The following is a 27,847-nucleotide window of genomic DNA, read 5'->3' as shown; positions in this document are numbered from 1 at the left end:
CGACTACACCACAGCTCATGGCAATGCTGGATCCTTAACCCACTGAACGAAGCCAGGGATCGAACCCGCAACCTCATGGTTCCTAGTCGGACTTGTTTCCGCCGCAGCACGATGGGAACTCCTCCTTTACTTACTCTTGTGAGCCGTTATAGTTATGTCTATTGTACAGATGGGGGTGAAACTAAGGCTTGATGGGGAAAGGGCTTGCCCCAAACCACTCAGATCCTAAGTGTCAGAAAGAAGGTAAAAACCCAGGTCCAACTCCAAGGTCCAAAGAGAGCCGCAATGTGTAGCCACAGGCAGCCCTGTGCCCTCTCCAGGCTCTTTCTTCTTGGGGAAGGAGGAGTAGGTGCTACAATCACTCCTTCCTTCCCCAGCCTCCCTGCCCTGAGAGGCACTGTCTGCTGGGCACGGGGACACCCCACTAGTGCAGAAGACAGAGGCTTCTGGTTACTCAACAGAGGCCTATAGAAAGAAGGCCCCCTAGAACACAACAGTCAGTACAAAAACATCTCCAGCTTCTCAGCAGCCGGGCCCTGTAGGTGGAGCCCCAGAACTCCACACCTCTGAGGTCAGGGCCCAACAATGCGGCCATTGAGCTGGCAGCCCACACCCACAAGGCCTCCCAGGAACGCTGGGGGCCTCGTTCTCCTGCCCCCAGCCCCACCCACCACGTTCACAGAAAATCCAGGAAGGAATTCAGGCTCCCCTTGAGACTGTGGGAACTGAGTGCCCCCAGCGGGAGGGAAAGGCACAGGGGGTGATCCTGGGGTTCCGGACAGGTGGGGGCAGGCCAGGCAAAGGGAAGCCTCTAAGAGCTGCAATGTGCAGCCACAGGCAGCCCTGTTCCCTCTCCAGGCTCTACAACACCTTTGCCACAATCCCTAGGGCGGGGATCACTAGATGGGGAGACTGAGGTGACCCCGCATCCAAGGGTGCTGGTCCAAGTCCAGGGGCATCCTAGGGATGCAACTGAGGAGATTAAATTCAGGATGCTGAACGCCTTCTGGTATACTGTCCAGCCCAGAAGTCTGCTGGCTTCAGAGTCAAAGGCTTGAGAGCTGGAGTCCAAATCCTGCCACTGGGTGTCTTTAGGCAACACGCTTCACCTCTCTGAGCCTCCATTTGCTCATCTGTAAAATGGGGACAAGACATTCCCACCGTGGACATGGTCTTGAGGGATTAAATGAGATAGCACATGTGAAAACCACAAGCACGGTGCCTGGCCCAGCCAGAGTGACAGGCAAGAGACACTGCCACCTTTGTAATAATTATCACCACTGCCACACTCATCACACCATCTTCCAGGAAATCAGGGCAGGGACCAGACTCCAGGCAGAAGCAAACTGGACTTTCAGCCCCAGGGGAGGTACAAGCACTTCTGGGTCTGCACAGACTTTTTTTTCGGTCTTTTTAGGGCCGCACTTGAGGCATATGAAGGTTCCCAGGCTAGGGGTGGAATCAGAGCTGTAGCTGCTGGCCTACGCCACAGCCACAGTAACACGGGATCTGAGGCTCGTCTGCAACCTACACCACAGCTCACAGCAACGCCAGATCCTTAACCCACTGAGCGAGGCCAGGGATCGAACCCACATCCTCATGGATACTAGTCAGATTCATTTCCGCTGAGCCACAATGGGAACTCCCCTGCAGAGACACTTTCAATCTATCTGACCATCGGTCTGTCCAGCCACCCCTCCCTAGAGCCAGGGAGGAGGGAGCAGGGCCAGGCCCCTCAGAAATGGACTCACAAATCCACAAGCCTAGGAGCGTTCAGGGTCACGGGAAGCACAGGCACACAGCACTTTCAGCTGAAACTGTTACAGGTTTGTGGCGTGTGAGATGGTCCTTAAGGAACAAGAAGGATTTGAAACCATCGAGAAGGAAGTTCCCGCTACGGCGCAGTGGGTTGATGATCTGGCTTGTCTCTGTGGAGGCACTGGTTTGATCCCCAGCACACTGCAGTGGGTTAAGGATCCAGCATTGCTGCACCTGTGGCAATAGGTCACAGTTCCAGCTTGGATTCAACCCCTGGCTCAGGAATTTCCATATGCCCTGGGGGGGGGCGGGGGGGAACAAGGGGGTGGAGAAAGAAAGAAAAAAGAGAAAAAAAACCAAGGAGAGAGGGGTGGTGACGTGGAGAGATGGGCATGGCAGGCGGAGCCAGTGCTGGGCCACTCACAGCTAGGACGATGGCATGGGAAGTCGACAGTCATGTCCCATTACCTCCCCTAGGACAACCCCCCATCCTCCTAGACTTATTACCTGAGGGACAAAGTCTCCAAGGAGCCAAAACACCTGAGAAAATAAGGTGCGCCCAGGGTTTCCCCTCCGCAGTCAGACACAGCACCTGGGTCCCAATGCCCGCCCGGACACTGACCAACCTTGGATCAGGACTGACCTTGGAACAAGTCAGCCTAGGATCTGCCACCTGGGCAGGGAGCAAATGGGATGACCTGGGGAAAGCCCACTCAGGACCTGGCATTCGGCGAGTGCATGCAACACTGGAGGCTGTTTCCACGTGACAACCCGAACTGACCAGCCCACGCTCAGAGACAAGCCCCTGTGCCAGCGGCTGCCCCGTGAAAGGCTGAACAATGGAGAGCAGCAGAGAATGGGCCCAAAACACTGGGAGCCCTGGGCGAGTCCAAGCATCTACAGTTTTCTGCTGTGTAGTCTGCCTCCCCACCCCCACCCCACTGCCCTGTGGACCGTACATTCCCAGAGGGCAGGGCTTTGTGTCTGTGGCCTCAGCACCTCAAGCAGTGCCTGGCACACAGCTGGTGGTCCGGAAACATTTGTTGATGAATGAATGAATAAGTGAGTGAGTCAGTGACCGAAGGAGTGAATGAATGAATAATGGCTGCCAGTCACCAGAGTGGCATCCGGTCACAAGAGACGGTGGGCGTGGAATCCCAGACACGGGTAGGACTTATCACAACAAGGACGCAGAGTCTCTGCAACAGCAGCAAGGACTGAAGCTGCCATCGGTGATGACACAGGTCCTGGGGCTCCCGAAAGAGACACCAGTAGGAGCACTGCCAGAAAGGAAGAAGCAGCCCCCAAGATCCATAGAGGACAGAAGAGAGCCCCTCAGCCCCCCATTCATCCCTTTGCCTACTTCCCACCTGGTACTGGGGTTATCTGCTCCCATCAGGGCCAGGCGGGGTGTAAATGCAGAGAAGATGCCTGGGCAGAGGTGGGGACAGATGTCAGGGCAGACAGCCATCTAAGGGGTAGGTTCCCTCAGCCCAGCTCACAGATGCCACACCAGTAACGAATGGGCCCTTGTGGCCAGAGCCACTGATCCTTCAAGCCCAGCTGGACACTTGGATTCTTACATGAAAAATGCCAACTTGCAACGAGTCATGCTACTGCAAAACACTAGAACAAGCCTGCCTTCAGTACAGCCTGCGGGCTGGGTTTACACATTTATCTGCCAGTCTAGACTCTGAACAACACACATGACCTATCAGCTGGGTGCCTGGCATGGGGCTCCGACTGCCTTGCCAGCTAGAACGAGCTGGGTCTCTAATTCGGGGCTGTGAGGTCAATGTTGTCACCCCTAATGTCCAGATGGGGAAACTGAGGCTCAGAGACTGTGTCTGGGGTCACACAGCAGCACAGAGGCAGGCAGATTTCAACCCAGGTCTGGCCGACTCTAAAGCCACTGCTTGATGGACGGAAGGAACAAGGGTGTGCGCGAAGCTAGGTGGAGACTGGTGACTGGGGCTGTGCAGGGCAGACAGGTGTGCCCTGGAGGGGATGGCAGCTGGCTGACGGGGTCCGGTGGTGCACTCCATGTCTGGCAGCAGGGCAGCAAGTCCCCAGACCACAGTCACCCTTGTCCCTGCTCCTGGGAAGGTGACACACTGACCCTAGCCCGGCCATTCCAAAGGCATGATTCCAGGCAGAACCTCCCATTGCCCTGGCCTGTCCCGGCCACAGCTATGCGGTTCTGCCTGCTCTGGGCTGAAGGAACCAGCAGCACCAGGAGGGTCCATTGCACTCAAGAGAGAAGTTGGATGGATCGTTGAGTCTTGCCCCATCCACCCCCCGGCCCCTCCCCAAACCCCCGCCACTGCCAAAAACTGGTCGTCAGGACAATGGGCCCTTGAGTGGAGGAGGGGCGCCCAGTGTCCTCTGAACTATATCCAGTGGCAGCCAGGGTTGGCACACAGGGAGGGCACTGCAGGGACAGGTGCCAGGCTGATTGGGGTTGGAACCTGGTGGTGAGCCCTGAGATGGTCACTCTCTTTCTCGCTGACCCTCAGTCTTCACATCCATAAAATGGGGGTGACAACATCTCAGTGCCACAGAACTGTGAGGATTCGGTGAGACAGTCATGGAAGAGCCCAGCGCAGAGAAAGGGCCCAGCAAAGGGCAGCTACCTGTGTTCCTTCGCTGCCCCTTCCCTCTCACCTCCATCCCTGCCTCCTGATTCACAAGCTCCAGCACCTGCGCCCCCTCCCTAAGCCTCGTGGCACTCTGTCTGGAAAGCAGAAATGGTAAGAGGTAGAGAACACTTACCCCAGAGGCCCGAGAGGCCTGCACAGACTTTCAAGTGCTTAACAAAATGCTATCGTGGATACGCACGTGGGTCCCCGAAGTGTCCCTGCAGGCCCAAGCCAGAAGGACAGCAGGCGCCGATGAATGCCAGGGGACCCCACAGGGACCAGGATCCCAGAGCCCATTGGTAGGAGGTCCTGGCCCACAGGACTGCCGAGAAGGGCCACCACAGGCCACCCAGCTGACCACAGACCCGGAATTCAGGATTTCAGAGCTATCCCAGCCAGGACAAAACGAGTGGACTCACCAAAAGGCCTCTGGGAGGTCATCCCTTCCAAGTCCCCGGCATTAAGGGTCAGGAAGCAGAGGTACAAGGAGGGCACGGTGCTTTCTAGGGTCACAGAGAGTTGGTCCCAGATCTGGGAAGATCTCAGGTCCCCTGACTCCAGCCCGGCATTCCTTCTGCCACATTGAGCAACTTTCTTTCTTTTCTCTTTTTTTCTTTTTTCTTTTCTGCCACACACGCAGCATGCAGAAGTTCCCAGGCCAAGGACTGAACCTACGCCACAGCAGTGACAATGCCGGATCCTTAACCCACTGAGCGACTTTTTTTTTTTTTTTTTTTCGGTCTTTTCTAGGGCCGCTCACACAGCATATGGAGGTTCCCAGGCTAGGGGTCCAATCAGAGCTACAGCTGCCAGTCTACACCACAGCCACAGCAACACGGGATCCTTAACCCACTAAGCAAGGCCAGGGATCAAATCCGCAACCTCATGGTTCCTAGTCTGGTTCGTTAACCACTGAACCACGACGGGAATGCCTGAGCAACTTTCTAAATGCACCCAGTGCTGTTAGCTCCTATCTAATGTCACGTTCTCTTTTTAGGTCTGGTATTTTTTTAAGGCCAAATATGCAATCTCTGTCAGTGACCAACAGCTTGTCTCTGAGCCCAAGGCGACAAGCCACAGAAACCCTGGCCAGTGACATGCGGTCATGTGAACATGTGTGGACAGTGGGCCCCTCCCACCCCTCCCACCCACACCCTGCTCTGTGACTCTGGGCCCTGCACTTCCTCTTTGCAGAATGTTCACTTTCAAATAAGAAGTCACGGAGTTCCTATCATGGTGCAGCGGAAAAGAATCCAACTAGGAACCATGAGATTGTGGGTTCGATCCCTGGCCTCACTCAGTGGGTTAAGGATCTGGCATTGCTGTGGCTGTGGTGTAGGCCAGCAGCTGTAGCTCTGATTTGACCCATAGCCTGGGAACCTCCATATGTGGCAGATATGGCCCTAAAAAGCAAAAAATATAAAATAAGAAGACATACTCTGGAAAGCCAGCAGCCAGTCCTCCAGAGTCTCACACACACACACACTTGTGTACATGCACAGGAAGTTCACAGGGGCCTCACAAGCCTATTTTTGGATTCCCTAGGCCAGGAGTCCTGGCTTAAATGCCACCAGGTCTGAGTAGCTAACGTACGGGGCAAAGCAGCCTTGTATGGAAAAAATGCCATCTGGCACACTTTTCTGGGAACACAATCCTCTTGGTTATCTATACATGCCTCACAATTTTTTCTTTTTAGGGCCACACCCACGGCACATGGATGTTCCCGGGCAAGGGGTTGAATCGGAGCTGCCACTGCCGGCCTCCACCACAGGCAGAGCAACGCGGGATCTGGGCCACACCTGCCACCTACACCACAGCTCAGGGCAACACGGGATCCTTAACCCAGTAAGCGAGGCCAGGGATCAAACCTGCCTCCTCACAGAGACAAAGTGGGGTCCTTCACCTGCTGGGCCACAAGAGGAACTCCAATTTCCTCACTTTTGATAGAGACATAGGATGATAAATACTCATTTCTCTCGATTCTACTTTAAGAAAGACAGTGGCGCACACCGATGACAAACAGTGCCACCCCGCCGCCCCCCGGCCCCGTCGCCTCAGTATCGGGGATCACTAGGGAGTCGCGAGGCCTGAGGCGAACGAGAAAGCACATCTCTTCCTGAGGGGCTGGTGCTGCTCAGCCCCGGGCAACCGCTGCCACATCTCCAGGGTGTTCAAGAAAAGTCCAAAGGCCAGAGCTTGATGGGCCATCTCCTGACAAAAGGCAAGGAACACATTTCTAAAACCATCTCCCGCGCCAAACAGAATGTGTCTGTGGGCCCGTTCCAGCCCAGGGTCATCCGTTCGTGACCTCGCCCTAAGGTCACAGCCTGACTGGCACAGCAGACACCCTTCTCCTCCCAACCAACGAGAGGCTGCGAGTGGTAGAGACACGGAGGGTGACGTCATCCCCCAGAGGACATCTGGCAACATCCGGAGACACTTATGATTGTCATGCTGGGAGGGGAGATGGGGGTTCGGCCGGTATCTAGCGGGGAGAGGCAGGGATATTATTAAACCTCCTGCAGTGTACACGAGAGCTCCCCTCACACCGAAAATGACCCAAGCTCTGATGGTGACCCAACAGAGTCCAAAAGGCCTAGAAGCTACTCTGGGGACCACCACTGAAGTCGGGGGCGGAGGGTGGGGGAAGGCCCGCCACCCCAGCTCAGGCAGCTGCTGCTTTTCTCTGCGGCCCAAGGAACTTCCATGAAGAGTTCAACAGAGGAGGATTCCACAGCCACACACGCTGGGAAAGCCCGGGTGTAGACAATGAGAGTTGAGATGTGAGCTGGCAGGGGGAAGCCCAGGTCGGGAGAGGTGGGTCCAAACCCAGTCTCTGTCCCCTGAGTGTCCCTGGACCTGGCAGCCCCAGTGCTAAGAGGACCACCCCCAGCCTCTGGCCTTCTGGGCTCAGCCAAGCCCAAAGGCCACAGCCAAGAGTGTTCACCCAGGGACACTCCCACGACGGGGTCCTGAGACTGGGGCCCCACACAGCGCCAGCGGGGAGGAGCCCCTCCCCCTGGTCACCCTCCCCTCCAAGCCCTGTCAGTGCCGGGTGCTGAAGAGGCCCTCCGTGTCAACTTCCCTTCTAACAGGGAGCTCAGGGCCCGGGCTACAGGCTTTGGCAGGTAAGGGGATGGGGCCAGGATGGAATAGAAGGGGTTTCTTTTCTTTTCTTTCTATTTGTGGCAAGTGGGTCCTCCTAGTTTTCCATTTAGGGTAGTGAGACGAAAGTTTCTTTTTAAATAAATGTATTTAATTTCTAAAAAGGGAGTCACCTTAAAAAAAATATCAACTATTCCGGAGGCAGCAGGAAGAAGGAGGCCTGGGAGAGGCAGCCCCACTGAGAGTGTCACATACATAAATACTGCAGCCATTTAGCGCCAAGGACAGAAAGTTCACACCAAGGCTTCCCAATAATGGAGGCCTCCTTTTTTTTTTTTTCTCTTTTTTTCATCTTTTTAGGGCCCTCTGCATTGTCATCTGCGGAGTCAGCAGGAGCACCGTGCCCTCCAGGAGGCCTTTTAAACAAACAGAAAAGGCAGTGATAGCATTTTGGAGCCACTTCCCAGAGTGATGAAAATAAAAACAAAAATAAATAGGACTTGATTAGGGGAAGAATTTTTTTTTTTTTTTTTTTTTTTGCCTTTTGTAGGGCTTCTCCCACAGCATATGGAGGTTTCCAGGCTAGGGGTCTAAACGGAGCTGTCGTCACCAGCCTATGCCAGAGCCACAGCAACACGGGATCCTTAACTCAATGAGCAAGGCCAGGGATCGAACCCACAACCTCATGGTTCCTAGTCAGATTCACTCACCACTGAGCCACGATGGGAACTCCAAAAGGGGAAGAATTTAAAAGGCCTGCTCCTGCTGACTCTGCGGATGACGATGCAGAGGGCCTGCATTATTAGAAGAACAAAAGCCTAAAGGTGCCACCTGCAAGTAGCTGAAAACAGCTGGAGAAGAGAGGCCTGGGGAGACTCTGATAGATTATAGATAGGCCCTAACTAGCCTGTGCACCAGCTAACAGGTTTGGAATATACTCTGGAGAGCTGTGGAAGGGCTTTCCACAGGGCAGTGGGTCATGAGGATCGTCCCTCCTCCACAGCCTCTGGCATCTGCATGTCTGGGCTTGCGACTAATTTGCTATGTGACGTGGGGTAAATTCCAGACCCTCTCTGGTCTTTCAAGTGTGATGCTGGCTGCACGACATCCAGCTGCAGCATTCTGTGCTTTCATCAGCACTCTTCTGGTTTGGCCCCAGGGGTGTTCCAGAGGCAGCTTTTACTGGCTTATGGGAACTAAGGGTTAAATTTTCAGGACTTTTTGTCAGCCAGTTATTAAATACAACCATCACTTAAGATTAAGTCATGTAACCTTATAATTTTAAAAATTACATTGAAAACAACCAAGGTGAAAAATACTCAAAACTCATCACTTTCCTAATTATTTTAGCTCATTCTACTGTTACCTCTTCCCCTGGAGTTGTTTACATCTGCATGGCAGAAACAACTTCATCCTGGGAGTGCTGCTGCATCTTTTCCCAACTCTGTTTAGTGACATTTTGTTTTAATTTGAAATTGACCACAGTGGGAATATTTACACCACAGAAATTGGCAGATGCTATAAACCAGGGCTGTTCTTCCCAGAAAGTGGATTGTTAACCATTTATCATCATGTCACTCAGTCCGACTCCCATAAGACATGTAGAAAAAGAGACCCAACCCTTGAAAGACTTTCCCAGAGACCAAAATGTGGCTCAGGGCTGGGGATGGGAGATGAGGTTGTTGGGGGAGGGCCAGTGATAAACCAAAGGAAATTCATGAGGTCAGCCCAGGGTTTCCTCCATTCGCTTGTTTTGGGGGCCTGGATGCACATCCAGAGCTGCAGTGTCGGCGCTGTCCAATGCAGCAGCCGCTAACCACATGTGGCCCCGGAGCACCGGAAATGCGGCTAGTGCAGAACGAAACCTACCGCTGTATTCACTTTTAACTAATTTAAATTTAAAACCCGATACTTGATTCCATTACTGGGATACCTTTAAGAATGCTGGAACAAACTGGATATGAATCTACTTTTTCCACTGTAAATTTTATGACATCTAAATACAGAACAAAGATTTCCAATGAAAATTTAGCTGTGAATTGAGATGTGCCGTAAGTGTTCAACACAAACTGGATTTGAAGGGTGAGAATGAAAAAAACAGTAAAATACCCCATTTCTGAATAATTTTTAAATTGATTACATGTCTGGAGAATATGTTTTATATGTTAGGTTAAATTAATTACATTATTTAAATTAATTTCATCGATTTCTTTTTGCTTTAATGTGGCAACTAGAAATTTTTTTTTCTTTTTAGGGCCCCACCTGTGGGATATGGAGGGTCCCAGGCTAGGGGGTCGAACCAGAGCTGCAGCTGCTGACCTATGCCACAGCCACAGCAACACCAGATCCAAGCCACATCTGCGACCTATGCCACAGCTTGCGGCAATGCTGGATCCTTAACCCACTGAGAGAGGCCAGAGATCAAACCCGCATCCTTATGGATACTAGTCAGGTTCCTAATTGGCTGAGCCACAACAGGAACTCCAAGAAATCTTTTAATTTTATATATATATGGCTCACATTATATTTCTCTTGGGTGGTGCTGGTTTAGAATATCCGGGGTTGTTTGTTCCCCCCTCTTGCACCATTTGATAGTCAAAAGCAGAAGTGGTCATAAGAAACCACTAGAAAGATTTTGCAAAGATCACAGATTCTAGAAGAAAATAAGCTAATCTTGTCAGATTGCTGGGGGGGGGTGGCTTGGCGGATAACCTCTGCCTCATCCGGGGAAAGTCCATCCCCGGCTGCCACGGCTGGGGAAGAGGCCCAGGGCACTTGGTCAACAGCCAATTTCTCATTCTAAAGCCCAGCCCCTGAGAGCAGACACCAGGCCCAGGGCTGGTTTTGTCAAACACACCCACCCGGAAAAGCTGGCTCTTGGAAACGCTCAGAAGACCTGGCCACAAGATGGGTCCAAGAACAGTCATTCAGAAGGAAGAACCAGGAATTCCCATTGTGGCTCAGCAGAAACAATTCTGACTAGCATCCATGAGGAGGCAGGTTCGACCCCTGCCTCGATCAGTGGGTTAAGGATCTGGCGTTGCTGTGAGCTGTAGTGCAGGTCGCAGACGCGGCTCAGATCCTGAGTTGCTGTGGCTATCGCGTAGGCTGGCAGCTACAGCTCTGATTCGATTCCTAGCCTGGGAACTTCCACATGATGCGGATGGGGCCCTATAAAGAAAAAAAAAAAAGAAAAAAAAAAGAAGGAAGAACCAAAAAGTTGGTGTACCCTTCAACTCTATATCTCAGGATGAGACTCCTCCCTTCCACACTTGTGTACAAGCTGCCCCCCATTCATACTGCCCTTCCTTCCCTTATTCCTTGGAGAACTCCTATGCATCCTTCAAGATCCAGTTCAAATGTTCCTTCCTCTGAAGTTTTTCCTGACCATCTCACGTTCTTGGACTTCTTCTTTTTTTTTTTTTTTTTTTTCTTGTCTTCTCTAGGGCCGCTCCCGCAGCATATGGAGGTTCCCAGGCTAGGGGTCTAAACGGAGCTGTAGTCGCCAGCCTATGCCAGAGCCACAGCAACACGGGATCCGAGCCGTGTCTGTGACCTACACCGCAGCTCACGGCAACACTGGATCCTCAACCCACTGAGCGAGGCCAGGGATCAAACCCGCAACCCCATGGTCCCTAGTCGGATTCATTAACCACTGAGCCACGACGAGAACTCCCGTTCTTGGATTTCTGATCTAGTCTATTCTTACCACTTCCTGGTCAGCCTCAGTGCTTTTACGCTAGCCCCCTCCAATCAGATTTCTCTCTAAAACACAGAATCTGTGTCTCTCCCCTGTGAGACTGCCATGGGGTCCCCCTCTTCCCTAGAGCAAGAGTTTTTAAACAAGTATCAGAGTCACCTATAAGGCTCCTTAAAACAGATTGCTGGGCCCCCTCCCAGAGTTTCTGTTTCAGCGGGTCTGGGCTGGGACCTCATATTCTCATGTCTAACAAGGTCCCAGGTGTGGCTGCTGCTGGTGGTCTGAGAGGCTGTACTTTGAGAAGCACTGATCTAAAAGATCAAGGGCAAACTCTTCACCGTGGCCTTCAAGACGCTCCACCACGTGACCTCCAAGTACGGCCCTCCTCTTACACCACGTGCTGCCCCAGTCCCGTCTACCTTGGATCCCAGCCCGCCTTTCACACCTCCACACCACGGCCCCGGCTGATCCCCCCGCTGGAAACCCTCTGTCCATCTTGATCCACAGCCACCGTCCTTGCTTTCACCAGGTCTAAAAGCAAATCTTCAAAAATGAGATGGTACCTTTAAGGGTCTATTTACAAAGTAGCAAACACAGGCTGCAGGGCAGCTACAAAAGGGGAGAGTGACTAGTGATTGTGACCAGAGCAGCAGCCCTGGATAAGAAAGTACCAGCCTAAAGTGACAACTCTGGGACAGAAAATTCTGGTCTGTGTATCTAAACAGCGTCATGATGGTCGCAGTCCAGTTACGCACTGTCCGATTTCTCCATCGGGTTTCCCAGCTCTGCCTCTTTCTAGCTGTGTGGCCTGCAGTGGGGGAACTTTCTTAGCATCTTTGTTTCTCATTTTCATCTACAGGATGAGGACGAAGCAACAACCTCCAAGAATGAAGATTAAATGACATAAGGCAAGTAAAAGGCACAGCAAAAGGCCCAGGACACAGTGAGCCTTCAGCAAATGTTGGCTGTTGATGGGATTATCTTTGGACTTGGGAAAGTAATGAGCTTGGTATCCAGCCACAAGCCATAACGGGAACAGATATAGAAAAGATATTTTTCTTAATGAAGCAGTCCATCGAAGGTTGTATGGATGAATAGCAGGTGGATGGATGATGAGTGGGTGTGCGGGTGTGTCTGTGTGTGTTGTGGGTAGATGGTTAGATGGGAAAACCCGTTTGTGTAATATCATAAGTGGCTCTGTGAGGCCAGTTTGGCAATAGAAAAATCTGTAGAATTCTCCTAAAGAGATTCTTAGGCAAGAACACAAAAATTCAAAGATGTCTATCACAGAGTTTTTTACAACAGCAATAATAATAACAGGAAAACAACAGCCTAAAGCTCAATAATCAGAAGCTGGAATTCTAGAGAAAGAGAAAAAACGAAGATGCAGGTGTTCCTCTAAGACATGAAAAGTTGTTCTTAATGTATCTTAAATAAAAAGAGTAAAAGGAGGAGTTCCCTGATGGCCCAGCAATTAAGGATCCAAGCATTGTCACTGTTGTGCTCGGGTTCAATTCCTGGCCCGGGAAATTCCACATGCCGTGGGCGAAACCAAAAAAAAAAAGAATAAAATGTAAAGTAACAAAATAACACGTCTGGTGTAAATTCATCTTTTCTTAAAAAACTGCAAGTTTGTGTAAATAAAGAAAAAGTCTAGAAAAATAGATTCCAAATGTTATCAGTAGTTACCTTTGGTGAAAAGATCTGGATGATATTATTCTTTTTTTTTTTTCCTGCTTTTGCTTTTCTGTATACTCTTATATTTCTCTGATGACCATATACATAAAATACTTAATGTCTTAAAGTAGAAAAAACTTTTTAAAAGCAGCTCTATGAATTGGGACAGAGGAGACACATTCGCTCAGCTTCCGGGCTTCAGCTGTGTGACCATGAGCAAGGGCCCTGCCTTCTCAGTGCCTCTTACCCCTCCTCTTTGGAAAAGGGTGACCAGTCTCCCTGCCCAGCTCACCTCCCAGGGTGCCTGGAGACAGCAGATCGGAAAGACTGAAATCCACGGCTGACAGGCAGACAGCAGTGGCTTTACTGGCCCCAGGGACATCTAGGAGACACCCCAAGGAAAGCTGGCCTCCACTGGGGGGCAACCAGTGTTAGTTGACTGAGTTCTGGGCAGGGCGGGGGTGGGGAGGCCAGCTCTTACCCACCTCAGACACTGGCGTCCTGCATTTCTTTGAAATGAAAAAATGAAAGGATAAACTTAAACAGTGGTTTCAAAACCACTCCTTTGGTTTTCTTTCTCTCTCCCTCTCTCTCTTTTTTTTTTTTTTTTTTTTTTTTTGGTTTATTTGGTTTTCTGGTTTTTTTTTTTTTTAACTGTCCTGGTGGCATGAGGAAGTTCCCAAGCCAGGGATCGAACCTGCGCCACAGCAGTGACAACACACAATTCTTCAACCACTAGGACACCAGTGAGCGCCTCCTTTGGTTTTCTTAAATGGCAGGATCCTTTGCACAAGTGAAACACAGATTTCCCCATTATGATTGAGTAGTTCTGGGAGTTCCCATCATGGCGCAGCGGAAACGAATCCAACTGGGAACCATGAGGTTCGGGTTCAATCCCTGGCCTCGCTCAATGGGTTAAAGATCCAGTGTTGCCATGAGCTGTGATGTACGTCACAGATGCAGCTCCGATCCCGTGTTACTGTGGCTGTGGTGTAGGCTGGCGGCTGTAGCTCAAATTCGACCCCTCGCCTGGGAACCTCCATATGCTGTGAGCATGGCCCTAAAAAACAAAACAAAACAAAACAAATAAAAAGGAGTAGTTCTGTTCCTAAAAATCAGGCATTTTGTGCAAAAAGAGTCAACCTGGAGTCTGTTTTCCATGATTTTAAGTGGGGAAAATTCTAAAGCATCATGTGTCAACTCTAAACTTCCCTACTAATTTCCTAAAATGTAACTAACACAGAGTATCACTCTCCATATAATAAATCAACTATCATGATAATAAATAAACCATGATAATACGTTATCACGACATAAACTCTCATGATGGGAGGTCCAATGCTTAAAACCTCCCCGCCTGACCACCAACGCATTACTAACAGCCAGCAACTGCCGTTCCCGCGGGTGGCAGCGCAAGCCTGGGCCACTCTCTCAGCGTGTTCCGACACGCCAGCCCCCACTGACCCTGGCTCCCTTTGCAAACCGTCTCCACGTGATTCTGACAGTCTACCAACTCCATCCGGAACTCACGAGACTATTCCCACGCATGATTCTGTTAGAAATGTTGTGCCGAGCTGGGGGGACAGAGATATGATGTTTTACAGGCACAACGTTAGCTGGAAAAGGAGTTTGGAGGCATGAACCTTTTAGGAAGTTGGGGTTTTCTAACCTGAGAGGCCTTCACACTAGGAGAACGTCAGTGGGGAAGTCATTCTGCAGGGCAGGCGCTGTGAAAACCAGGGCACCCTGGAATTCCTCTAAAAGTGATGCTGAGTAGGGAAGGTGAGGCTTGAAGCAGCATCCACACCTCAACATATGAGACTGCTAATGGAGATTGGGAGCTATTAAAGGGCCCCCTTCTTTAGTGCTGCCATTAAAGGAATCCCCATGTAGCACCTGCAGCAACGACAGTAACAATGCCACCGCGACAAATAAAATAGCCCACACTCACCCAGCTCCAGCATGTGCCAGCTACTTTCCCATGCATGTATCATGAATGGATTCACTGAATCCCCGGAAGAATGCTACGAGCCAAGTACTATTATCATCTCCATCTTACAGATGGGGAAACCGAGGCTCGGGGAGGTCAAGGACATGCCTAGGGCTGTCCACACAGAGCTGGGATTCGAGGCTAGGCAGTAGAGTTTCAGAGCTCCTTCCTGCTCCCAACCACTGCCTCCGGCCCCCAAAGTGGGGAGGCTCTGCAGAGACGGGTGGGCAGGACACCCAGAGCCCCCCAGCTTCGCTTTCACGCCTAGTCCTTGTACTCAAAGCAGATGCCAAGAAAGAGCTAAGGTGCTCAGGACCAGGCAGGGTCCAGGCCACTAGACCGTGGGGTCCGGGGGCGGGGGGCACCCTTACCCACAGCTTCCCATCATAGTAATAGGCTCCCAGCAGCTTCACGATGTAGGGGTGGTCACAGGTGGCCAGGATCTCTATCTCCACGATGTAGTCCTCCAGCTCCTCCTCGCTCTTGGTCTCAATCACTTTGGCGGCAGCCAAGGCACCCGTCTCCTTGTTCTTGGCCTGCAAAGCAGAGACAGGAGCGGTCAGCAGGCAGGGTGGGCAGGAAGCTGACCCCCAGAGGCCAGCTCAGAGAGGCCCACGTGAGTGGGAAACAGAGGCCAGATGTCCACATGCGGATGAGAGGCTGAAGCAGGAGGGACGCTCTTCTCAACAATGGCCAGGGCTCGCTCCTCATGCCAGCACATGGGGCATGCGTGAGAAACAGTGTTCTGTGGTTAACAATAAAACGTTTTTGAGTACAACAGAGCCTCACTATCAGATACACAAAAACGCAAGAACAGCAAAGAACTACAAAAAACAACACGGAAGGACTGTTGAGTTTTTCAGTAAAATGTCCAAGTCATGGAACCATAAAAGTGGCATGATGCTTTTTATATAAAAAATGGGGGCGTTCCCATTGTGGCTCAGCAATAAGAGTAGTATCTGACTAATATCCATGAGGATGTGGGTTTGATCTCGGGCCTTGCTCAGTGGGTTAAGGATCCAGTGTTGCCGTTGCCATGAGCTGTAGTGTCAATCACAGACTCAGCTCATATCCAGCATTGCTGTGGCTGTGGCACAGGCCGGCGGCTGTAGCTGCAACTCCACTCCTACCCTAGGAACTTCTATATGCGGTGAGTGTGCCCCTAAAAAGCAAAGAAAAAAAAAAGGAAAACTACTCTTTCATAAACACATGTGAACATAAATGCATGGAAAACTCTAGAAAGATACCCCCTTAACAGTAGGCTAGGGAGAAGCCTGAAATGGACAGAGATTCAAAGAGATTTCACTCTCCTGTACTGTTTAAAATGTTACTAGAGGGAGTTCTGTTGTGGTTCAGCGGTAATGAACCCCGACTGGGATTCATAAAGACACAAGCTTGATCCCTGCCCCAGCTCAGTGGGTTAAGGATCCAGCGTTGCTGTGAGCTGTGGTGTAGGTCGCAAATGTGGCTCAGATCCAGCATTGCTGTGGCTGTGGTGTAGGCCGGAGGCTACAGCTCCGATTTAATGGCTAGCCTGGGAACTGTATATATATGCCAGAGGTACGGCCTTAAAAAGACAAATTAACTAATTTAAAAAACCAAAATGTTACTAGAATGTTTCATGCATTTATTTGCATTATTTCACATACATGAAAAGTAAAATTAAAAGGATTTTCGGTGGCCACCAATTACAGTGGGAAGTGGCTCATAGGTGCATGTCACCTGGTGGCAACAACAGTTTCTTATTTGATGAAAAAGAGAGTTAGAGGATTTCCCTTGAGGCTCAGAAGGCTAAAGACCCAGTGTTGTCACTGTTGTGGCTCGGCTCGCTGCCGTGGCAAGGGTTCAGTCCCTGGCCTGGGAACTTCCTTATGCCACAGGTGCAGCCCCCACAAAAAAACGAAGAGAGTGAGAAAACTTTACAACTACAAGGATGGCTATAATTTTTTTAAAAACAGAAAATAAAGGTTGATGAGGATATAGAAAAATCGGTACATTTGTACATTGCTGCTGGGCATGTAAAATGGTGCAGCCACCGTGGAAAACAGTGTGGCGGTTTCCCAAAAGCCTAAACATAGAACTACCACATGGCCCAGCAGTTCCACTCCTGGGTATAGTTTCAAAAGAACTGCAAGCAGTATCTGTACACTAAAGTTCACGGAGCGCTCGTCACCGGCCAAAAGGTAGAAAAAGTGTCCATCAGCAGATGAATGGATAAGCAAAAGAGGGTACGGTCCATCCTCCCACCTCCTTGGGCTCCGCATCCTCAGATCAACGGCAGATCAAAAAGTATTCAGAAAAAAACAAAAATCCAGAGAGTTCCCAAAAGCAATGCTTGAATTGGCCAAGGACCCAGCAACTACTATTTACACTGCATTTACATTAATTTAGGTACCATAAGTAACCCAGAAATGACTTCAGATACATAGAAGAATAGCACAGGGAACTATATACAATACCTCATAATAACCTGTGATGGAAACGAATATTTAAAAGACTATATAGCTATAGATAGACATGTATAACTGAATCACTTTGCTGTACTCCAGAAACTAGCACAACACTGCCAATCGACTCCACTTCAATAAAAATAAAGCATACGGGAGGATGTGCCTGGGTGACATGCTAACACTCTGCCAATTTCTATGAGGGACTTGAGCATCCTGGGATTTTGATATCTCCAGGGGACCCTGGAAACAATTCCCCTAAGACACCAAGGGCCAACTGTATATATAGTCAGTGGAACATTATCCAAACTTAAGGAAGGAAATTCTGGAATTCCTGCTGTGGTGCAGTGAATTAAGGATCCGGCACTGCCTCAGCTGCGGCGTAGGTCACAGCTCTGGCTCGGATGCGATCCCCGGCCCCAGGAAATTCCATATACTGTGCGTGGGACCAAAAACATAAAAAAGGAAGGAAATCTGACAACATGCCACAGCGTGGATGAATCTGGAGCACATTAGCTAAGTGAAGTCAGTCAGTCACAAAAAGACAAATGAAGCAGGAGTTTCCTTGTGGCACAGCGGGTTAAGGATCCAGCATTGCCACAGCTGTGGTCCAGGTTTCATCCCTGACCCAGGAACTTCCACATGCTGCGAGCGCAGCGAAAAAAGACAGACAAGTGTTGTGTAATTCCACTTAAATGAGGTGTCTAGAGCAACCACATTCACAGAGACAGAGGCAGAACAGAGGCTACTGGGGACTGGTTGCAGCGGGGATGGGGAGTTAGTATTGAATGGGCACAGGTGTCTGTTTGGGATGATGAAAAAGTTCTGGAAATGGCTAGTGGGGAAGGTTGGCACAAACCCTGTGAACGTACTTAATGCCACTAAACTGCACACTTGGGGTTCACTAAAATGGTCCATTTTGTGTTACGCATATTTCACCGTGATTTTGAAAACAGAGCAAGACAGAAATAATCGTATGAGTAATGTGAGAAATTCCACCCACCCAGGAAAAGGGCGTGGAGCCTTCAGTGGCCCAGGGGGTCCCGTGAGCCCTGGGGGCCACTGTCCCCATGTTGAAAAAGAGCTTGCTTTCCTGCAACACGGCCCTAAAAGCCAGACCCTTGTCTGGAGCCTTTGACCAGGAGCCTGGTGGAAACCACGGGAAACACCGCTGGCCACTCGACGATTCTGCAACCTGATCTGCTGGAAACGCCAACGGCCGAGTGGCTCCTGCATGCCCAGCACTCCATGGATGACAAGAGGCATTCATGTCACCTCACGTGACATCCCATTCCACGGACTCAGAGGGGACAGGGCTGGAACCCAAATTTGAATCCGGGTCCCCTAACTTCCAAGATTCTCTGCACTTTCCACGACAAGGTCCCCCTGTCACCTCCAGAACTCAGAAGCCTCTGAGACTAGACGCCAACAGACAAGAGCACTCCCAGGCCAGCCCTGCACAGGGCACCTGTGATGCAGAGACACAGCAACACTCCCCCTGGCCCCAAGGAGTTCAAGGGCCAGCTGGAGAGACTCACTTCTCTTCTGCCAGTGGCGAGACAGCGTGCTTATGGGGCTGGTGGGTGGAAACTGGGAGGGGGCGTCAAGCCCCATCAGGGAACCATCTGGAAGGGTGTGATGCCAAGAGGCAATTTTTAGACTCACTAGTAAATGTATTCCCAGTTTAGGTAAATGTTTCTGTTAACCAAGCTGCAAAGTTCCCAGATCCCACACAGTGACAATTATGGTGTCACGTTTACCTCCGACCTACTCTGCACGTGCTAACTCAGTGATCAACTGAACCACCCGACCATGTACGTGCGTAAGTACCTCACATACAGATGGGGAGACTGAGGCAGAGTCCCAGAGACTTAGGGGACAAAGGTGACCTGGGATGCAGGCAGCCCTGCTCCTAAGTCTGCACTCTTGGTGACCACGTTGCCTGTAGAACCTTCCACATCTGACCCTGGAGCCCAGTCCAGAAAAGGGAAGAGTGTGTGTGTGTGTGTGCGTGTGTGTGTGTGTGTGTGTGTGTGTGTGTGTGTGTGTGTTTCGGGCCACACTCACAGCACATGGAAGTTCACAGGCTAGGGATCCAATTGGAGCTGTAGCTGCAAGTCCACACCACAATCACAGCATCGCCAGATCTGAGCCATGTCTGTGACCCACACCACAACTCATAGCCATGCCAGATCCTTAACCCACAGAGCAAGGCCAGGGATCGAACCTATGTCTTCATGGATGCTAGTCAGATTGTTTCCACTGAGCCACGCTGGCAACTCCCCAGGTAAGGGAATTTCACGTGGGGCCGTTCCCTGTGGTCAGTCCCTCTCACCCTGCTCACTGGGCCCTCTCCCCTGAATTCAAGTTTCGAAAGCTTGTTCAGAATGCCTTAGAACCTTGCAGATTAAGCAAACAGGCTCTTGTTCCCTTTCTCCAGATCTCTCTCTCTCTTTTTTTTTTTTTTTTTTTTTTTGGCTACACCCACAGCCTACGGAAATTCCCAGGCCAGGGATCAAACCCATACCACAACAGTGCCCCGAGTTGCAACAGGGACAATGCCAGATCCTTAACCTGCTGAGCCACCAGAGAACTCCTCTCACTCCTGACGTGCACACACACACACACACACACACACACACACACACACAAACACAACTGATGATGTGCCTGCCCTTTGATTTATTGTAAAGCTGACTTTCTTCTGTCCCACTAGGGGACGATCACAATACCCTTTCACCCTGTACAGCACTCATGTTCCTGCTCCTCCTCCTCTCCAAACCCAGAACAGAAGTTAATGCCCACTCTGCTCTCTTACAGAGAAGACAGTAGAGGGCTTAACAGGTGGCCAGAGTGAGGGCCGAGGGACCAAGGCAAGCACCTGGCCCCCGGCCACAGCAGCACAAGGAGAGCTGAGCTGGGCAAAGGCCACCTTCACGTATTCACCTTTCACCCCCGAGAGCTGGGGAAGCGGGCTCAGGCCACCCTTCCCTGGGGTTCCTTAAAAGGACTCTTTACTCCAGGAGGTAGGGACCGCCCAGGCGGCGCCAGTTTTCCAGGAAAGCATAAAACCTGTCTTGCCCTCCACCCTGAAAGGCAGCACTGACCAGGGGGCCAACATCAACACCAAGGAATGCCTGTTGCCCGGGACCTCGCTCAGATTTTGCAGAGACCCAGGGCCCGCCAGGAAAGGGCTGGTAGCAATTGGGACACATAAAGTGACTTGCCCAAATTAAATTCTCTAAAAGTCTGGTTAAGGCAGCCATCCATCACCTGGAGGCCACAGAGAGCACAGCAATGGCTGATGGCAAAAACAGCAGACACTGTCCGAGCACTCACTCTGCCGGGACAGCTTGAATGAAACTTCTCACTCTATCCTCAAGGCAGCCCTCAGAGACAAAAATCAGCATTCCCAATTTAAGATGAGCAAACTGAGATTCAGAGAGGGTTGGTGACTGTCTCAGATCACACAGCAAGTGGGAGGGTGAAGGCTGAATCCAAACTCAAGCTTGCCTGGCTCAAAGAGCCTGAGCTCCAATCCCTTCCCAGCATGCACTTCCTGGCCAGTGCCCAGTGTTCCCAGCTCCATCTCTCTTTGCTAAAGATAAGCATCGACCACAACTAATAGTGGTCACTTGCTGGCAGAATGCCTGGCAGCCGAGGAGGATTGCAGCTGCTAGGATTCAATCTGTCCACAAGCCATTACAGCAAGTGTTAGCCATCATGCCCATTTCCCAGATGAGCAGACTGAGGCACAGAAAGTCATCAGGACCCACTCAGGATTGTGAGCTGTGGCAGCCTCCATACTCTCAGTCCAGTGATCTCTTTACTACACTAGGCTGGTGGGAATCAACTTATTCCTCATTCAATCATTCAGCCGTTATTCACAGAGTCCACATTATGTGTGAGGCATTTTTCTAGTGAACTGTTTCTGCCTAGAGGGAGAATCAGCAGGTTGGAATCATTGCCCTCCCACAACATAATTCACTCTCCCCTGATTTTTCTTCTGAGGAGCCAACCCATTCTCATTCCCAGTCCCCAGGCTGTAATGGGACTGACTCCACCACCATGTCTAGAAGCAGGTAGATGACTTACCTTGGCCAATCAGAACACTGCATTCCTTCGGGCCACAGTGATTGGTTCAAAGATAGACATGTGATCAAAGCCAAGCCAATGAAATGCAACCTCAAAACAACTGCTGCCCCGAGCCTCCTTTGCCACTAGCCTCTGGCACTGTCTGCCACAGTCTTGGAGCCATTAGGCCTTCCTTCTTGCAAGGGGAGCCTGATAGAGACAAGCTCTGAAGCAGCTGAGCCTAGAGAGGGTCTGAGAGGACATGCTTGATCCCCTCAATTAATTTTTACAATAGAGTGGTATTATTATTGAGCCTCGTTTTATATATAAAAGAAAATTGATGCTCAGAGAGGTGAAGTCACTTGCCGAAGGTCACACAGCAGGTACGATAACAGGGCTGGAAGGTGAACAGGGGCCTATGTGACTTCAAAGTCCAGGTTCCTGAGTGCTTTGCCAGAGGTGCCTGCAAGTTCTATCAAGGTCCTCACAGGGCCTCAAGTTTCCCTCTCTGTGCAGTAGGACAGAGGGAAAACGATAGCCAGACTCTCTGCAGGGTCTGATGTGAGGCCATCTCAGGGAGTAGGTGGGCCCTGGAAAGCTAAGGTGGGATCAGACAGGCAAGAAAGAACAAGTGGTTTCTGGCCCCTGACGTGTCTCTCCTACCAGCCGAGGCAACACGGGGGCCAGGGGAGGACGGGGGTGCCCCCGCCCAGCCCTCCCCTGCTGGCCGGCAGTGACTAACGCCTCAGCCCACACCCCTGAGAGCAGACACACAGTGGCCACTTGTGTTCTCTGCCCGGGTACCTCTGCGGGAACAATCCTCCCCCTTGTGCAGCTCGGGGCCTGAAGGAGGTGGGAGCAACCCGCCCGGCAGAAGCCCTGCCTCACCCAAGGGGCCCAGTCAGCCCGGTCAGGGGCTGGGGGCTTCCTGAAAGTCAGCGGCCCAGCAGCGGCCAGCTGGGGACAGCCCCCAGGCTCTTCCCTCCCCACTGCAGGCTGGTCACCGTGTCCTCCCTCCACCTCCCTGGAAAGGGCTGATCTCACAGCGCACAGGAACCAGAAAGAACATCAGCCTCCCCTCCTGTTACACCCCAACTCGCAACCCCACCTGCGGATGGGGAAACTGAGTCCATGAAGGTCTGGTAGAGTCCGATCTGTGACAGCCGGCTTATCCCGAGAACCAAAACAGAGTAAATAGGAGCACAAAGCAGAAGGGCCTGGAAGGGCCTGTTCCCGGAGCACCGCTCACTTCAGACCTGGGAGCTGGTGGGCCGCCTGGAAATGAATCCTAAAGCAGGGCAACAGGCAAACTGGCCAGCATTCACTTTCCGGCGCAGAGTCACAACTCCAGTTCCCTCTGGAAACCGCCTCTCCTTCCGTCTCAGTGCAAGGGATTCAGGGGGGCTGAGCCCATCTGGTCCCGCCACACAGCCCAGCCCAGCCACTCAGGCCTGGCCCTCTCAGTCACAGCCAGTGGCAGGACAGCAGGGTTGGGCCTGAGGGGTCTTTTGGTCTGCTTTTGATTTCGTGCTGAAGTTATCAGGAGATACGTTCTTTTCTTTCTCTGGGGTCCTTAAACCGGTTGATTGGAAGGCTGGAGGGTCTTGAAGCCTATCTTGCCACCCCTTTCAAGAGCCTAACTGAGGATGAGGCCAAGATGAGGGCAGCTAAGACAAGATCAGCCACAAATGGATGAGGGCAGATGCTGAGGGCTAGCGGACACCTGGAGCCAGCGGATCCTGAAGGCAACATCTGCCCTTAGGCTTTTCTAAGGGAGCCAACACACTCCCCCCACTCCCTTTTTTTTTTCCTTTTTACAGCCGCACCTGCAGCACATGGGAGTTCCCAGGCTAGGGGTCGAATCAGAGCTGCAACTGCCGGCCTACACCACAGCCAGAGCAACACAGGATCCAAGCCACGTCTGTGACTTACACTGCAGCTTGCAGCAACGCCAGATCCTTAACCCACTGAGCAAGGCCAGGGATCGAACCCATGTCCTCATGGATACCATGTTGGGTTCTTAACCCACTGAGCCACAACGGGACCTCCCAAACTCCCTTTTGGATGACTGTCATTTGCCACCAAAAAGGAAAGGAGCTCCCCATCTCTGGGCGTGCTCCAGCAGAGAGCAGATGTCTATGGGAGTATTCCACCTGTGACACCCAGGTAACTGGGCCACCTTCACTCCCAAGAGCACCTTGACCCACACAGTGACCTTCACTGACTCATAATCTAGCATCAGGGACCCAGATGGGAGACATGGCTGCTAACAGGCCCCAGGCAAACAGAAACTATGGGATTCTGCTGCCAAAAGACCCTTCCTCCAAGAAAGGGGGGCAAGATCATTTTACACTGGTTAACAAAGAAAGGAAAAATGACAACCTCCACTACCCAACGGGTGGCAAAATGGGTCAACCCATTACTGGCAAGAATATAAACAGATCCACTCTTGCATGAAGATGAAAATGGGTGATCGGTTTTCAGAGCCTTAAAAATGCCTTTTAAAGCCCACTAGCCCTTATTCCTGAGAAGGCAAGGCCAGGAAATGATTCCAAAAAGGAACACAGAAAACACGTACTGGGACCCAGTTCACATTAGCCCACAAAACTGGCAAAAACAGGGAGATAACCTAATGTTCAACTGTAGGACCATGGTTAAATTAACCTAGGGGGACATTAAGCAATGCTTTAAAATAATAAATAGGAAGATCGTACAGTTCTGCAAAAAAATTAAGCCATAATAATAAGTACACAAAGCTGGAGGACAACATGGTAGCTAAGCTATCACTCTGGGAACACCTGTGTGTGCCTCTGAACAGGGAGGTTGCTGAGACACAGCTTAAGGAATACAAGTGGTTTCTAAAGCTTATCTTCACCCAAGGATATCTGGCAATTATCCACAGGGGTGCCAGCAAGGACAGACTGGGGTTGGGGCACAGAAAGTGACCGCTTCATCCTAATCTTGCCTTAAATGTCTCCAGAGATACCTTGTCCAAAAGAGCAGCTACTAACCGCATGTGGCTATTCAAATGACCTGAAATTAAATGAAATTTAAAATGTAGCTCCCTGGTTACACTAACCACATCGCAAGTGCTTAATAACCACATGTGGCTAGTGGCTCCCATACTGCACAGGGCAGATACAGAACCATCTCATCACTGCAGAAAGTTCTAGCAAGCAGGCAGCTTTGCACTCAAGAAAGACATCCTCCACAGAGGTGAGGGAGCATCTGAAACTCACTCTGGTGTCCCAGATCCAGCCAGAAACATCGATTTCTTTTGGTGGGAAGAAACAAAGGGCTTGAGCGTAAAGGGTGGGCAGAACCTTGGGCGGTGATGGTTTGCTCGTGAGGTCGCCTAGCAACCTGGCTGGGCAGCAGGCGAGAGGGAGAGCTCCCAGCTGACCTGTCAGATGAGCAGCCCGGGCGGGGGGGGGTCAGAGCCACAGAATGGAGCAGTCAAGGCAAAAGGTTGCTATTTTCCCCGTCCTCTTGATTGATCCTGGACGCCGTGCCAGGCATGTGTCAAGGGCGGTTCAGGCCGCTGGAACCAAGGAGGGGCTTGGTCTGTGCCCCTGCCTGAACACACTGAATCTGCGTGGTGACCACCGTTACCAGCCACGGGAAAGGCTTCAATTCCATTAAGGAAGGAGGGAAGCTGGCCCCAGAGAGCAGGGTCACAGCGGGCTCCGTGCAGGGGAAGGACCCAACATCAGCTCAAGCTGGGGGGCCTGAGGGCTGTGGACAGAGCCAGGATGGGCGGCCGCGTGGCCCTGGGCTCAGATCCTGGCCCCACCCCCGCTGGCAGGCACGCCTGGGGGTGGAGTGGAGCAAATGCACCACAGCCGGGAGGCTTGAGTCCTCATGGGCCCAGAGGAAAAAGTCCTGAGAGGCCTCCTATGGTCTCTGGAGACAGGATAAGGGGCAGCCCGCCTTCAGCCGGCATGAGTCCACGGAGGATGCAAGGACTGCCGCCTCCTCCTACTGAAGAGGTCCAGGCAGAGAAGGTGACTTGTCCCAGGTCACACAGCTAGCAAGCGGCCGCTAGGACTCGACTGAGGCCTGGCTCGCTGTCTAGGGCTCTTTCCCTCCAGAGTAAAATCTCCAGAGGCTCCCGCCCAGCGGGGTGTGTGCCAGGCCCCCTCCCCCACCGCTCCCTCCACTGCCTTCAACCAGAAACCTCATAGGGTGGACCCTCGATGGCCCCCTGCTGCTGACACAAGAACCTCCCTGGCCTGGCACTCCTGGCCCCTTCCGCTTTTCCAGGACCCCACTGCTCCCCTGCGGTCACCACCTCCAAGCAGGTGCTTCTCTGCTTCCTACCTCCATGCCTCTTCATGTCCCCTCCTCCATCTGGAGTGCCTTCCCCCCAGGTTTAAGCACCCCACAAAGGCGAACTCCACCACAGCCTGCTCTGGGAAATGCCCCCAGAACCCCCGCCCACCTCCTGTGCCAGAACCTCCTCACACCTTATTAGAGCTTTCATCACAGACAACCTCGTGCCACAGTCAGGTGTGCTCACACATTCTCTCTCTCAGAGCTGGCTCTGAGCTCTGATTCACCTTGTTCTACCCCACAGAGCCAGGAACAGAATAGCCAGTGGGTGGATGGGGAGCGTGCCGGGTGGGAAAACAGAAGATAGGAGGATGGCTGGGCTAATGGGCAGATGGGGGAGTGGCTACACGAGGGTGGGCGGGTATCAGCGCTGTTTGTCTAGATGGATGGATGGATGGATGGGAGGGTATATGGAGGATGGATGTGTGGGAAGATGGATGGACAGATGGGTAGATGGATGGGAAGATGGATAAATAGGTTGATGGATGGATTGACAGGTGGGAGAATGAGTGAGTAGAAGGATGAACAGGCAGCTGGGTGGACAGATGGATGTAAGAGAGGGATAAAGGAATGAAAGGGATGTTAGAGAGCGGACAATCCTCAAGTCTCCCTTTTTCTCAAAAGGCCCTGGAGCCTACCTTGTTACTGGCCTCTGTAGTACCAGCTTCTCTTCTTCCCTCTATACTACAGCCATTAAAGTGATTTTTACAGGTACCTACCCTATTCCAGCCAATATCCCCATCTTGGCAAACTTAGAAATGGGCACATTTCTATCAAGTGATTACTAGCAGCATCAGACCTAGGTTCAAATGTCGACTCTACCTACCAGCTAGGTGCCCTTGGGGAAGCCAGGAAACTAGACTTCAGCTTCCTGATGGAGACGTGGATAATTCCAGTGACACATGAGCAAGCTTATAAGCCGCCCTGGGTTGATACTGCCCTCACTTGGGACTGTGTATTTTTTGTTTTAAAAAGCCTAAAACCAGGAGTTCCCGTGTGGCCCAGTGGGTAAGGATCCTGCGATGTTATTGCAATGGCTCAGGTCACTGCTGTGGCATGGGTTTGAACCCTAGCCCGGGAACGTCCACATGCTGCAGGTGTGGCCGAAAAAGGAAAAGCCTAAAACCATGTTTATCTTGTTCACCTATGTATCTATCACTCTACCTGGCCAATCGCATGAATTCAGAAAGTATTTTACAACAATGGATGGACGGATGCATGCATGCATGAATTAGTGTTTGTATCTCCTTGGAAACAGAGAAATGAAGCCCTCCACACAAGAGAAGAGAGGAAAGTGACAAGAAGTCCATTTTCTTCTCAACACTCTTAGATTTTTTTTTTTTTTTTTTTTTTTTTTTTTTTTGTCTTTTTGCCATTTCTTGGGCTGCTTCCGTGGCATGTGGAAGTTTCCAGACTAGGGGTCTAATCGGAGCTGTAGCAACACGGGATCCACAGCAACGCGGGATCCGAGCCGCGTCTGCAACATACACCACAGCTCACGGCAAAGCAGGATCCTTAACCCACTGAGCAAGGCCAGGGATTGAACCTGCAACCTCGTGGTTCTTAGTCGGATTCGTTAACCACTGAGTCACAATGGGAACGCCAACACACTTAGATTCTTGAGTCTAATCTATTGTCTAATTTTGGAAGACGGGCCCTCTTTCCCTTGGAGAAGCCAAAGGATTTGACTGGGCCAGGACGTACACAGTTAATCAGAGAAACCACTTCCTGATCAATAGTCGCCGGGACCAAGTTTCAGCTCAGTGACAAACAAGATGGCTGAGTTTCAGGACAAGTGGCACTTAAGGATGGCAAAGATTATGAAGCACAAAAGCGGAGGAGTGGCAAAGCTTCCAAAGACCGGGCATCTCACACTCTCCCCCTTGGGGAGGAGAAGCCTGGCGAGCCATCCTGGCACAAGCAGGGAAATGCCAAGCCTCAAAATCCTTCCGGGCCGGCCAATAAAAAAACTAAAACCCAAACAAGATTGGCCCCAAAGATACCACGTCATGGCCTTGGCCAAAAACCCGGACAACCTGTCCAACTTGGCTGGGGATGTGGGAGCTTTCAGATCTCAGCTCTGCAAAAGCGACGGGGAAATCCAACCCCACGTATCACTGATCAA

General features: G+C 51.3%; 1 protein-coding gene across 1 annotated transcript in view; it reads right to left on the bottom strand.

Annotated features, from left to right (window-relative positions):
• Positions 1–27,847, bottom strand: part of STK10 (serine/threonine kinase 10) — a 136,611-nt gene that overhangs the window by 94,017 nt on the left and 14,747 nt on the right. Inside the window, exon 2 of the mRNA XM_021077114.1 lies at positions 15,241–15,405. Within this exon, the coding sequence (XP_020932773.1) occupies positions 15,241–15,405 (165 nt within the window). The remainder of the gene's footprint in view (positions 1–15,240; positions 15,406–27,847) is intronic.

This window comes from Sus scrofa, chromosome 16 (genome assembly GCF_000003025.6).
Source record: "Sus scrofa isolate TJ Tabasco breed Duroc chromosome 16, Sscrofa11.1, whole genome shotgun sequence".
NCBI classification, from domain to species: domain Eukaryota; kingdom Metazoa; phylum Chordata; class Mammalia; order Artiodactyla; family Suidae; genus Sus; species Sus scrofa.
This window is presented reverse-complemented; position numbering and strand designations above follow the sequence as displayed.